General features: G+C 44.1%; 1 protein-coding gene across 1 annotated transcript in view; it reads right to left on the bottom strand.

Moving 5' to 3' along the window:
• Window positions 1-1,155: 1,155 nt before the first annotated feature.
• Window positions 1,156-14,616, bottom strand: part of MGAT5B (alpha-1,6-mannosylglycoprotein 6-beta-N-acetylglucosaminyltransferase B) — a 168,061-nt gene continuing 154,600 nt past the window's right edge. Inside the window, exons 15-17 of the mRNA XM_081850723.1 lie at window positions 6,066-6,140; window positions 3,287-3,555; window positions 1,156-1,749 (exon numbers count right to left, since the gene is read on the bottom strand). Coding sequence (XP_081706849.1) covers window positions 1,551-1,749; window positions 3,287-3,555; window positions 6,066-6,140 — 543 coding nt within the window. The 3' untranslated portion in view covers window positions 1,156-1,550. The remainder of the gene's footprint in view (window positions 1,750-3,286; window positions 3,556-6,065; window positions 6,141-14,616) is intronic.

Genomic DNA, 14,616 nt, shown 5'->3' with positions numbered 1-14,616 from the left:
TAAAAATAACATTTAAAATGCATTATATTAGGGGATATTTCTTGCAAAAAAATGTGTGCAGTAGTCAAAACTGCATACAAAAATGTGTTAGGAGAAATTCACATTCAAATGCTGGTGAATTTTCACGAGGACTTTAAAAAACAAAGACACAAGCTGATGCGGAAATGTGAGGAACTGAATTTAAGATTCAGAAAATGAGAAAGTAAGAGAAACTGAAATGGACAGCTCCTTCCATTCCTATTTGCCTGTAGTGGCATATGCAAGTCAGCAGCCCAATTTGCATGCCATAATAAACAATTGCTAATGGAGGTGTGAGGGACATCTGGCATCCAGACCTAATTAGTCTTGGCATGGGTTCCAAACTGGCCTTTGAGGCTGTTTCCCAAAACCACCCACAGCTGACATTACTCGTGACATCAGGTGAGGGACAAGCAGAGATGTGGCTACCAACGAACAATCCGGAGCTTTAAAGTGTGTAGGCAATTGTTCCATGACAAGGAAGACCTGCTGCCACTGCCAATCAGCTGACCAGCAATGACAGCAAGCCTGCTGGGATTGGCTGTAGCCTCCCCATCAGGAATACTACAGGGCAACCAACCCTGATGAAAGCAGGGATTGAAGTAATGTGCACTGACTTCAAGCCTGCTGGAACTGGCTGTACCTTGGAGTTCCCCTTTGGGGAGATGCTAATTTTCCTACCTGGACTCTTTGACTGCACCTTGTGAGTGCACAGAGGAAACAAACTGTGGTCTCTGGCTTAGCATTGTGTCTGAACCAAGGATCATTATTTCTTTTGGTCCAATGCCCCCTTCCCCATGTTTGGAAAGCTAAAGATCATTGTTTCTTCCCAGCGGTAGTGCAAAGGAGCAAAACAGATGTGATTGGCTCATGCACAGCAAGCCATGGTTTATGGCTTACCATGACATGCAAATACAGGCTGCATGTCAGCCAGGTTCCTATTTTCTTCAACTTTCCAACAGTCCCCATAGCCTCTTATTTGCAGCCACAATGCCTCTCTGTTTTGCAGTGCAAAACATTCAGTAGCACCATATTATGCCTGCCTCCCTCTACAAGCCTTTCAACACCTCTTTTCTTTTCATTCCCTTCCGAAAGGATTCTCTTTCTGAAGAAAGCATTTGAAACAGAACACATTCCTCAAGGGCTGTTTGTCGATTTTCCTGCTTTAATTTCAATTTCCCAATAAAAAATAAATAGATCAAGATGTTTAAGGAAGATGAAATCCTAAAGAGGCTGCCTTGTTGTCCTTCAGAAGGATTTTCAATGCGGCCCTTCTAAGCCGCTTTGAAGTCTCCAGTGGTCTTGGATGCAGGAGGAGATATGCTTTAAGAAGTAAAGAAATGTTGGAAACGGGTCCTTGGCCCTTGACTGGGAGACAAAACAACCAATGGAATCTCACTGACATCCAAAAAGTCTCCAAGAAGATTACTCCATTTGGAACCTTCTTGAGTATTGCAGAAGCCTTCTATGGAAAAAAAGAAAGTTATTTGTTTGCATGTGTGGCACGCTACAGCACACATGCCCCAGTGGAATCACAAGCAGTCCCCACACAGTGCCACTTGTCCTTTGCGGTAGTTGCGGCAGGGGCAGAGGCGCTGGTACTTGGTATTGCATCCTGCACAGCTGAATAAGAGAGGTTCCTTCTGGAGGTAGCACTCCTGGACATTTTCAGCCACAGCCGGGTAGAGGTGATTCATCTCTGACTCTGTGCTGTCACAGACAATGTTGAGCCTTGGAAGCAAAGAAACAAACAAACAGAGAGAGGTCTTTTCAAACACTGGTTCTAATGTTTGCATTCCCACTTTCATCATTTGTTAGGCATACAGGAAGAGCCTAATTATACATTTTGCAGAAGATCCGTGATGAGATTTCTAGATGTTATGTTTTGCATGAGGAAGTGCAGGTGAGGTGGGTGCTGAGCTGGCCTCCTGGTGGGATCCCTACATGGGCCAAGGCTGTGCTGGCTGGAGCTGATGGGAATCGTAGACCTAAACATCTGGAGGGCACCTGGTTGGCAAAGGCTGAGGCAGATATGCCTCTTCTCAAACAAACCTTAGTGAAAGAAGTCAACCTTGTACCCGTAGGCGATGCTATAGCCTTTCCTTCTCCAGCCACTCAGTAAACTCCCCGGCATCTCTTTAATAAACTCTGATGTGAACTAGTGATTCTGAACCAGCAATTTCTTGAAAATGGTTGGGTTTTAAGGAGCTAAAGGAGCTTAGCAAGTAGAATCTGAGCTCTGCCTCTAATTTATCATATAAAAATGTCACTTGGACTCAAATTGCCTGCCTGGCCGCCGTGACAGAAATGATAATGCGCCCATTTTAATTGTCCAGAGCTATGTATGGAGCTGGGTGGCAGATTTATGTTCTATTAAAATGTCAGTGCCTGTGTGTTCCAAATGTATGCTTACAGACAGAGGGATAAAGGGGGAAGGAGGGAGACAAGAGAACAACGGTGTCTAGAAACCCCTTTTCAACTACAGAAAGCCATTCCCACACACAATGCAACCAGAAGGTCTGTCCAAATATTTTTAGTTTGCCGTGTTGTGTGCAAAGGGCACTGAACAAATGTCAGGGAGGCATCTATGAAAGGATTCACTTTCTCAGCATGAATGAAGGTCTCTAGCAATTCTTGAGACTTTGGGAGAGGCTTAATGGGCCTGAGGAGCAAAAGGGCCTTTAATTAATAAGGGGTGTCTAGGCCAACTTTTGTATGGTGGGATATTGCTCTTTCTTGGGGTCCTCAAGTAGTTCTGATATGCAATTAAAATGTCAAAATTCAAACTCAAGGTGTTTTTTTTAATAAACAGTTCCTGCAAAGCACCAGCCTCCAAGGAGACAAAACCTGGCTGTAATATTCAAATTTAGGAGTTGAAAAGTGAGTTTTGCAAGCAATTATCGTGTTTTCACGAAGAGCTCAGCACTCTTCCAACTCCATCTTTGCAGCATTCATGGCACAAAAATGCCACTTTCCAATTGCATCAATATCAAAACTCAAAACAAAGCATGAACTTTACAGTTTTGCCCAATAGCTTTAAAATACAAAGTGCCTGGGTTGCTATCTGGCACTTGTTAGTGTGCTATGCAAAGGGGAAGAGATGGGACTTATTTTCAGTTCCGGCACCTTTCAGGTGGGCACCATTGCCAAGAGAACCAGGGAGATGTTCAGGGTGAGTTCCGGCACCTCTTTTTCTAGAAAAACAGCACTGGGAAGAGAAGAGATTCCAGGGTGTATGAGGGTAAGATGGGAGAGAGAAGAGACTTACTGCTGAAACACTCCTTTCTTGTTGATGAACTTGAAGAACTCGGGCTCACAGACCAAACCATGCTGCTGACAAGTGCTGGTGCAGGCCTGCCCAGCGTCTGATATCCACACCTGCATGGAGTTGACTGGAGGCCAGGCAGGGGGGCTGCTGCTGGAATTGTGAGACCAGGCCAAGTACGTGGAATTGGGCTGCAGGCTGAAGGGGCTTGCAGAGCTTTGCATAGTGTGGCTGCTGGACTTCTCTGGCATAGCAGCGGTGGCACAGAAATCCTATCCGAGAAGAAAAGAGACAGAATTTTTCAAAAGGCATGAACAGGAGCTAGTCCCACCGAGTTCAATAGGGTAATCCTGCTGGAGTCCATAGAATCCCATGCTAGAGTTCATTAGGAAAGGAACTGAAAATCAAATTGCCAATATCATAACATCACCATGCTAATCTTTAGTGCAACCATACTTGGGATATCGTGTACACTTTGGGTTGCCTCGTCTCAAAAAGTGTATGCTAATCTTTAGTGCAACCATACTTGGGATATCGTGTACACTTTGGGTTGCCTCATCTCAAAAAGTGTATTGTTGAGTTGGAAAAGGTTCAGAAAAGGACAACCCAAATGATCAAGGGGATGGAGGCATTCCAGGTGAGGAGATGATGCAGTATAGCTCTGAACGCCAGTTGCTGGGAATGACAAATGGGGAGAGTGCTGCTGCACTCAGTTCCTGCTTGCGGGCTTCTCATAAGTGTCTGGTTGGCCACTGTGGCAACAGGACACTCCTTGGTGAAATGAAGGCATATCATGTGTGTGAGAGCATCATTGGTGCATGAGAGTCTTGGGTGGAAGACAGCAACCTGGGTGAGCGCTGTTGAGAACAGCTCATTTGTGTGATTTAGGTATGGGTGGCAATTTGTACGGTTATATATACCGTTCTGTCAGTGAAAGCTTTCATTGTCTTTGCAGTATGTTTTTGTTGAGTGGGAGCAGTGACTGGTAATAGTGGAAGGTGAATGAGTGGGAGAGATTGGAGTGATTGGGTGGGTGATGTGTTTGTGTGTACCAGTGGATACGTATGTGAGGTGTGGGAATAAATTGCAGTGAGTGATATTGAATGAGCAGGAGGTACTGTATGATTTGCGTGGATGTAAGGCAGAATTTGGGTGTGATGTCTACACGTTAAAGGGGCGAGCGCTGTATTTTGTCAGTCAGGATGTGCCTTGACAAAAGGGAGGCTCTAAAAATGCTTCAAATTATGCTACCATGTTGTCCTAGTTGGGTTCTATTATTTATTTCATTGCTTATTTGTTTGACGTTGCATTACATTTGTCAGGGCTGGTTCAGCTGCAGGTCAGCATGGAGACTCAGAGGCGAGCAGTAAAGTTGATTCTTTATTCAAGGAAACAGAATACAAACAAAGAAACCTACAGAAAGACTAGCCTCTGTAAATGAGTTGCCAGAATTGACAATCTGGGCCTCCCACTTCCCCCTAAGTCTCTTCCCTATCCGGCTGTTTTCCCCACAGTCTTAAGCTCTGACAGTAGCCCCCCCCCCCCCGCTGCACTTTCTGTGCTCATTGCTCCACTACCTGCAAAACTCTTTGAGCCCTTGGAGACAAGCTGGGAGGACTGGTAGGCTCCTGTGAATCTGTTGTTGCCTCAGCCCCCACCTTCTCCTCAGCTGCCTGTTCTACATCTGTGGTGTTTTCTGCCTCTTCTCTTCTCTCACTCAAGCCTGTTGCTTGTTCAGCATCCAAGTATTCTCCCCCCACCTCCTCTTCATTGCCCCACCACCACTCCTTGGCTCTGCGCCTTCCTCTTCTGAGGCTTCCCTATGGGGTTCTCTGGCTGGAGCCACTTCACGTGACACCTCTCACCACTCCTCATTGCCCACCCAGTCCCTGATAGCATTATATTGTAGCTTCTCAGTTACACTGTTCCATCTACCTGCCTACCAATGTATTTCTCTACATACAGCCTATCATTTGGAATGAGGCAGTTTCATAGCTACATGAATTTTTTAAAACCACAGATATACTGTATGTCTTGGGAAACCAGGTATATCTACAAGGCAATTCCGTGGTGTAAATCTTGGAGTGAGATGAGATGTTTAGAGGCTGATGTCTGTCCATATGCATAAGGCGTTGGGTCACACTTTCAAGTTTTATTCAGAAAATTAATTATATTTGTGCACAGGCTTAAAAATGGAGCTACAAGCTGATGTGTCCTAAGATCCCAAAGTGTAGCATTTCGCCAGTTAGCAAATGCGAGGCGGTGTGTGTGTGTGTGTGTGAAACATCACACATAATAAATGCTGAAAATAGAAACTGTCAGAACCATGAGGAGAAAAACTCAGAAATAGATGAAACTTGTACTTCTGGGGGCGGGGAGCTCAGAAATAAATAACCATATAATTAATTCAATTTTGCTAATCCTTGGAAAAAGATATCAGAAGAGCTACATCTCCCCAATTTCTGCTGACTTCCCAACCCCCACTCCAAGACATAACTCTCTAGACCAGCGGTTCTCAACCTGTGGGTCCCCACATGTTGTTGGACTACAACTCCCATCATCCCTGAGCTCTGGCCTTGCTAGCTAGGGGTGATGGGAGTTGTAGTTCAACATCTGGGGACCCACAGATTGAGAAAGGCTGCTCTAGACACTGGTAAAAATTTAACTCATACAACCAAAGTGAGTGGTTATTGTGCCATTCATTACCACCTTGGGGGCAGGAAACCACTTGCCTCCTAGACTTAATCACAAAGAACTGCAGAAGAAGTTGCAAATCAACTACCTGGTACTGAATGTAGGCATGAATTCGCTCCAGCATCCCTTCAGAGGTGTATTCATAGGGCAGGTAAGGATCAACCTGGAGGAAGGGAAAAGCACAGCATAGGCATGGATCAGTGCAAGAAGGCTATTCCCATCACCACTTTCTGTCGAGTGAAAAACCCAATATCTTGTAATCTGCATGCCTAACATGTTGCATTGGAAGAAAGAGGCAAATTTGTAAATTTGATCACACGTCCTTAATTTGCAGCCTTCCTCAAGTTTTGCAGGCTTCTGAATTATTGGCAAGGATCTGGGAAGACAGAAGAGCTCAGCAAACCATATGGGGGGGACTAAGATGCCAGAAGGAAGGAAATGTGCAATGAACAAAGATTTAACCTCCAGAGCATGGGAATATCCATTCAGATAACACGTGATTTGATAGCTGAAAAGCCATGCATTTTTTTTCCTCCAACAGGAAATCTAGAAATCTAGTGGGAGGGGGGCAGTAATCTGACAGTTATCAGATTTTTAAATCCCCCAAACCCCAGAACTGCAGGTCATCACCTGCCATTATGAGTTACAAAGAAGGATGCAAATATTCTTCAGATCACTTCAACCAGAATGAATTCACCCCTCCAGAATTGTTTTCTGGTGCAAAGCTGTTGAAGTGCGCAAGACTGCTGGCTTATTCAGCTGGGCCTGCCTGTGTGCACATGACTTGGCTTCAGGCTTGCTCCTCAGCAAAGCTTTCCTTGTATATGAGCCTCTCCTCCTTAGGAATGCTGGCAAGCATCCTGATGGATCTGTCAGAAACACTCACAACAGGCAATGCCAGCAGATGCCTGCCTCCATCTGCTACCAGGAGACAGGTGGATGAAGCCTCATCTTGAAAGGAAAGAGACCCAACAACAGATGGGCTCACCAGGACAAGTGGCTCCTAATGAGCTTCCACCTTCCCTTTCTCTTTCCCCTCTCCCTCTTTTTTTTAAAAAGATCAAAGTTGGTTAAAAATATGCCAATTAAGAATCAAACTATAGCTCAGTGATTAAAAGTGCATGGCATCTTCTCTGCTTCCAGCAAAAGACCCCTGTATGCTCTAGATAGGCCTGTTCTTCTTCTGAAGAGCAAAGAAATAACTATAAAACCCATCACACTAGGGGAGTTTGGTTTTTAAGCAGCTTAGCAGTGACTGATGACAACAGGATAGATTTCCTTTGAACTTAAGAGGTATCTGATCTTACATCTTCCTTTCACCCTCTCACCTGTTCTTTTCCCATTTGATACTAAGACTGTGAACACAGGCATGTCCATGTTGGGCTTTTCTGGATTTGATCTCTAGAAGCTGGCTAAGAACTGTGCTGATTTTTCACATTCATTCTTTCTCAGATGCAGCATAGACTTAGGCTGTATTCCTAAACACATTGGCCTGTGAGCATAGGTGCCGGCCCCTAGGGGCCGAGATACTTTCAGCCCCCCATGGGTTGTTGTTTTTTTGAGGAGGCCAGGTCCCCTCAATGTTCAGAGGGTGTTTGGCTCCACCCCCTGGCTTCTCACGATGTCCAGACATCATGCAACATCACACGGGTGATGTCAGGATGTTGAGCTGGGCCCCCTTTGGTCATCCTGAAAAGACAGCGCCTCTGGCTGTGAGCCAGGCCTGTTGAGCCTAGGAGGCCTTGCTTCAAATGTTCTGGCCGCAGGAGGAAGAATTAAGCTTCCTGGCAGTCAGCACAGTCAACAAGGGGAAATAATATGCAAAATTCCCAGTGCTCAGATTAAATGGGGACAGACAGAGCCCAGTCCCCTCATTTCTTGTGGCAGACCCTTGCCAGGTGCTGTTTATAGAAGGTTATGGGGAGCCAATGATTTAGATTAAATTTGGGGTGAGGGTGAAGTTGGAGGTGTGGCTTGTCTGCTACATCCAAAGGCCCCTACCTTTACTTGCACAACCCTGGAGCAGTATTTCCTGCAGTTTTTAAGCTGAAGTCCCAGATAGGCACGGTGGCCAGCCCTGCCATGAGGCAGAATGAAGCAATTGCCTCAGATGGTAGGTGCTGAGGTGGAGTGTTGTGGTACAGCAGCAGTGGCCCTTCTGGTTTTTCCTCCCGCATCCCCTAGTCATGCCCCTCTGTTGGAGAACCAAGATGCATGTGACCCGTAAACTTGCCTGCCTATTGCATTGCCATTGCTGAAGTAAGATTCAACAACCAGTTCAACCAGCTTCTGTATGTGGCGTTTGTCCTTTGTCTCAGGCAGCAAAATGACTTGGGCTGGCCCTGACAGGCAGCACAAAAGGTTACTTCTGGCCTGGGATTGAACGGAAGTCTTATTCCCCTTGCCCCAATGATAATAATAAAAAGACAAAGGAAGTAAATGGTCATTTCCCAGCTTTACAGGCAATGTTTCATCTCTCCATCTATCCTCATTCTTTTATTTCCTATCCCACCCCCCACTATCCCCAAAGAAGAAGAAAAAGCCCTGAGGAATCTCATTGGATATTTTACATTTTGAGCTTAAGCTTTATTGTACCAGAAAAGTCAAGCTGTATGTAAAATGGGTCCCTGCTGCTGAGAGAGATTAGCATTTAAATGAGGGATATGATTAGCTACTAAATCCAGCAGGCCTATGGAAAGAACATTGGAGTGGAGGGAAGAAGGAGAGACACTAAATGTTAGGGCACTTGAGAACACAAAACATCCTGTACAAATCTGCATAGAAGCCCACTATAGCCAAATTCCTATTTGGGAGTGCCCAGCTTGCTGTCTGCCTTCCATAATGAAGGTTCTGAATTTCATAGAGACTGGGAGCAGCTTAGTTGTTTTCCCATTACTCACCAAAAGGGTGGTTGTATAGTGGTACCTTGGGTTACAGATGCTTCAGGTTACAGACACTTCAGGTTACAGACTCCGCTAACCCAGAAATAGTACCTCGGGTTAAGAACTTTGCTTCAGGATGAGAACAGAAATTGTGCGGCGCAGCAGGAGGCCCCATTAGCTAAAGTGGTACCTCAGGTTAAGAACAGTTTCAGGTTAAGAATGGACCTCCAGAATGAATTAAGTTCTTAACCCGAGGTACCACTGTATGTCCCTTTTTTAAACAGAGGAAAGTATTCTAACTTTAGGGCAGTCTCTTCCAAATCAGGTCTAACTATAATGAACCCCAGTAAGGAAAAGTATTGTGCATCATGAGACTCCACTGTTAGCCCCGGGAATCAAAGCTGCCTCATCTCAGATCAATCACAGCTCCCTTGTGCGGGCCCAATGTGCATAAATGATGTTAATAAAGGTATAAACAAACTTTTCATCTGTACAGAACCTCCTGCAATCATACTCAAGTGACCATCACATTATTTCTCCTTTTGGAGGCAGTGGAAGACAGGAGTGCCTGGAGTGCTCTGGTCCATGGGGTCACGAGAAGTCTGACACGACCAGATGACTAAAGAACAACAACACCATGCCTAAGTTCAAAACTATGTGTGTTTTCAGCATTACCATAATTATGGAAGCTGAAGCAGTAGTAAGATGGGAGGTAGGAGGGATTCAATAACTTGGGGGCCTTAAATTATGGTTGGACACTCAGTGACTCCTTTAATAGGATTCCAAATTTCAGCTGAAAGCTCAGTATGAATAGGTTGCATCTATGCACAAAAACCAAGCATTAATCAAGTAAAGTAACTGAGACAATCTGTGCTCAGATTCTTGTCTGCAACAAAGACAAGTTTCTACAATCTTGGTATTTTGAGATCAATTCTGGTAGAGTGTACGAGGCTGTAGACAAAAGAGACACATTTGGATGCACGCAGAGATAAGGTGTAGCAGCTCCGAATTGCTGTGATTTCTCATGTTCTGGCTGCTATTTATACACGCTATGTGATCTCCTTTGCCTTTATCATTCAAATGGATAGTACATTTTAGGAATGGATTATGGAACACCTCTATTCTTACTTTGTTCCGCATGCCTTTGCTTTTTGGCAGCAGACTGCCAATGGGAGGAGAGCCATATCTCAAAAGTATCTTTCAGCATTCATCTAGCTGGCATCTGGACACCTCCCAAACTTTGTGGTCCAGCACAATAATGTGAAGATTGTTCAGGTAGCTAAAGCTGATGGAAGAATTATCTCACTGAAGTTCATGTCTAACAAACTTTTCAGATTCAAATCATGCAACCATATAAAGTATTCTCTGTTAATGTAAGCTTCACAAATTGCAGCTGCCTTTGAAAAATGGAAAGAAATGGGGGGAAAACTTAACAAAACAGCCAAAACGAGGTTGACATTGGATACTTTTTTTGTCTGTTGTTAATATCCTGTATATTTTTCCCCCTGTAATACTGCTTCACCATTTGTCATGAAACTATTCCAAAAGGAAGAATCCTTATGTTCAGAACACTTCTCACATGGTGATGGAGCCACAGAAGACTGACCAGAACTCCACCACTACAGTGGGACTTGTCCACAAGGGATACACAACATCTAGATCAGGGGCAGAAAACATGATGCCATCCAGGTGTTTCCAGACTACAGTTCCCATCAGCCTCAGATAGCATGGCTAATGGTAGGGATTATGGGTGTTGTAGTCCAGCAGTTTCTGGAAGGCATCACATTGGACCCCTGTGCTCTAGCTAGTCGATGTTCAGAACCATACTAATCCTAAAGCTCTAGGATGCTATGATAATGTCACTGTCCTAGTAGCATCTCAGCAGGCAATGAGCAGCAAATGAGTCACAAGCCAAGGGCTCTCTCTCAGTTTATGACCCATCTTCTGTCTACTGTTCCAGTCACATATGTGCTAAATGGAGTTACTTCTTCTCTTCTGGTGTATGAATAACTCCAAAGGCTGGAGGAGACACTGCTAAGCAACCTTCTGCCATAAATATCTCAGATGAGAGTTCAGCAAGGCTGGAGATTGTACCCATTATATCTAATTACAGGTGCAAACGGTAATCAGTTTCGACATAATGACAGGAGTTGATACTGCCTATGAATTATTGAACTTGCCCTGGTTTGATTCGGGAACCTTCAGACAGGAAAGTGATGGGCGCTTCTGTGAGTTCCTTAAATAGAAGTGTCTAGCTTGTCGTAGCACAGATTGCCTACTCAACTCTCCTAGCAGAGAGCTCGGCATTGTACTTCATTGTTCACACATAAAATAGATTTCTATAAGACAGAATTGTCCTACTTTAATTCTAAAAGCAAGAAGAAGAAAAAAGAGAAATCTGCTTTTGTGGTACTGGTGGTGTCAATGTTGCATTTCACCAGCTTATTTATTTATTTGGCAGATTTAAAAAAATGCTTCACAACCAGAAGCTAAGATGAAATGAGGTGAAATGAAAAAAAGACACAGACTCTAAAAACAATACAACCATTTCTACAACTATATAGTTAACATTCGATAGGACCACACAAGGAAAAGCTTTCTTAGTAAAAAATACATTCAGTAACTAAATACATTCAGCACCTAAATAGCAAGATGCTAGGCACCTACTGAATTTCAGCTGCTAATTCCAGAGCGCTGGAGCTGCAACACTAAAAGCCCAGCTTCTGGTACAAGCTAAGTACACCTCTGGGGCATGTTATACTCTCAGCTGTGCCCCATCCAAGCAGCACAGTTGATGGGCAGGAGAAAATGGGATGAGGTGGTCCCTTAGGGAACACCGTCTCAAGTTGTTTAGCGCTTCCAATGCTAGAATCAACACCTCAAACTGCACCTGGTTTCATATGGGCAGTTTCATGCATATGTCAGCAATGGCCTTCTGCTCTGCTGGGTTCTTTTCAAACAAATGGCACAAGGAAGGCTGCAAGAGCACCACTAATGGACGGCCATGATGGATGGACTCAACAGTAATAGACTACAAAAGGCACGGATGGTAAGTGCCTTCTCAATGGACACCACATGGTGCAAAATGCTTTGAAGATATGAGAAGGTAGTGCATAAATAAAGTAACTGTGGCTCTGACACAGGCAACGGAGATGGAGGAGAAGGCAAAGAGAAGGTCTACAGAATGCCCACAAACACCATTTCGAAATGCTCACAATAGCACCATCGCAACTAGCAAGTCACTAAATTTATTTACTGCACGAGAGACTGACTTGCACTGGCTTTTTAAGCAGGGTGTGTTTGCAGTTTTATTTGTTAACTCCTCATTTCTAGCTGTTTCAGAATGGATCTCATTGGGCTTATTACAGAACAGTTGCAACTCAAGCACATTCAGCAATATTTACTCTCTACAAAGGCTGTGTGCGTATGTGAAGAGTCTAGTGCACATATGCACAGATTAACAGATTTGTTTTTTGTTTTTAAGCATCCATCAAATGTAAAATTGGGAAGATGATTAATAAAAAAAAAAAAAAAAAAACAAGTACTAGAAAACAGCTGGTACCTATGGAACAATCCTTACAGTGCAGTCCTAAGTACATCTACTCAGAGCCAGAGTGTAGTATATAGTGAGAGCCTGTGTGGTGTGGTTAGAGTGTTGGACTAGGATCTGGGAGATCAGAGTTCATCTCTCTACTCAGCTGTAAAGACCAAGTCTCAGCTTAACCCAGGCCTGGAGCACCCATGAGGCAGGGTGAAGCCCCCGAGGTGGGGGAACACCCACAGGGCCCCCACTCGCTCATTTCCTCTGCTGCTGGCATCGGCAATGATTTCTGGTGAGATCTCACTGAAATCTTGAAAGACCTCATGGAGTGCATGGGATCTCATGAGGTTTAGATGAGATCTTGATGGAAATGGATGCCAGTGCTGGCTCCACTTCTCCACTGGTGGTGGAGGCAGTGCGGCAGGTGGCACAGCAGGTGGCAGGGCGGCACTTCCTGTTTCACCTCAAGCAACAAAATGGGATGCAGTGCGCCTGGTTTAACCTACCTCATTGAAAGCTATATGGAGAAAGGAGAGAGTCACATACTACCCCATCCTGGGCTCCAGGTAGTCAAGGTGGGAAATAAAGGGAATGATTAAATAAATAAGCCTTACTCCCAGGTAAGCGTGCATAGGATTGATGCCTCAACCTACAAAGGAACAAAAGCTCCAAATGAAGGCAGAAGGGCCTAAAAATTGTGAAGCCATTACTTGCAGAATACCAGGTTTGTGGTGAGACTTTAGCTTGTCTGGCTCCCCAAGAAGGAGCAGAACAGAATAGATCCAATATGGGAAAGGGAACATGTAAAATTATGATAAGTTAAAAAGGGGGAAAAGATAAATTGGAAGGAAAGAATTGAATAATTTTTAAGAGACCTAATAAATAATTTGCTGAGCTATGTAGTGAAAATGGAAGGTGGGCAGGGGAGTGCGGGGAAGTCATTGAAAGAAGGAGATGAAAATTTGGTTGTGTTTTGTTTTGTTTTGTGTTTGTTTTACTTTTGTTTTGATTTTTTTTTATGTAAGTTTGTTTTGTCTTTAAAATTGAAAATTGAATAAAAATTATTTAATTCAAGAAGGAGCAGAACAAATCACTGTATTAAGACAGATTGTGGTGGCCTAATTCTCTGAACTTAAGAACACATATAAAAAACCTTTTGATCAAAATCCATCAAAATAACTGGTCTTGAGCAAGTTGAGTGTCGGCATGTGGCATGCTCTTTGCCTGAAGCTGACTAAGTACCACTTCATCATTACGCTTTCCTTGGAGTGAGCTTGTTTCACTCTCTGGAGGAGTGGTTCCTTCAATCATTATCACCATGGCATCTGATCATGAGTAAACTCTTTCCTACCCATCAGATGGGCACTGCTTGAAGGAGATAAAAAGTACTCCTTAGGATTGCATAAAGGCAACTAAGGCTTAAAACAACCAAGGCATCATAAGACAAATGCAATCATCACATGAAACACACAATGGCACAATGCCACACTTAGTGGCCGCAAAGAATAATTTTTATTTAATTTACTCTAGAGAGTCTAATACCAGCAGAGTCATCCCGCAGCTAAATTGCACAGCCCTCAAAGAATAAGTAAGCAGACTTGGCTCTGGTACAATGCTTCACCTCTCAATTAGGTTTTGGCTTCCCCTCAGTTCCAAGGCCAGAACCTGGCACCATCAGAGCTAATGTTCTACTAAATTACATTTTGGCATTTTGTGCTAAGTTCAGTAGGTCTACCTGGGTACAATGTAAAATGGAATCTGGCCTCAAACGGAGCGTGTTTGTATCCTCTTTCTCCCTCAGAGGGAGACCGCCGCTCTTATGATAGATGGTGTTCTGGAAAGGTCTCAAAACACTGCAGTGACCAACAGGAGGTAGGAAGTGTCGGATTTTAATTAAACAATTATTTTGGAGGAATTGGCACTTTGCTGTGGCCTTGACTGCACAATCTGAATGTATAAACAGAAGGAAGAAAAGAAAGAGATAATGCGAGAGGTGCTCTTGGGACCGTGGTGAACAGATGGGTCATCAGAAATAGTGTAGTGAAGATGAGTGCTTCGATTACAGGGACAAGGGCAGGAGGAAGAATGCAGAAAAGACAAGATAATGAGGAAAGTGGTTGTGCCCAAGGGAAGGCAGGGAGAGTGATTTGAACGAGAGCCACAGTGGAGGAGGGGGAGATTCCAGAGGGGCTGGGAAACCACGTTTCTCTCATCCA

The sequence above is a fragment of the Podarcis erhardii genome (assembly GCF_964252035.2).
Source record: "Podarcis erhardii genome assembly, chromosome: 2".
Taxonomy (NCBI): domain Eukaryota; kingdom Metazoa; phylum Chordata; class Lepidosauria; order Squamata; family Lacertidae; genus Podarcis; species Podarcis erhardii.
This window is presented reverse-complemented; position numbering and strand designations above follow the sequence as displayed.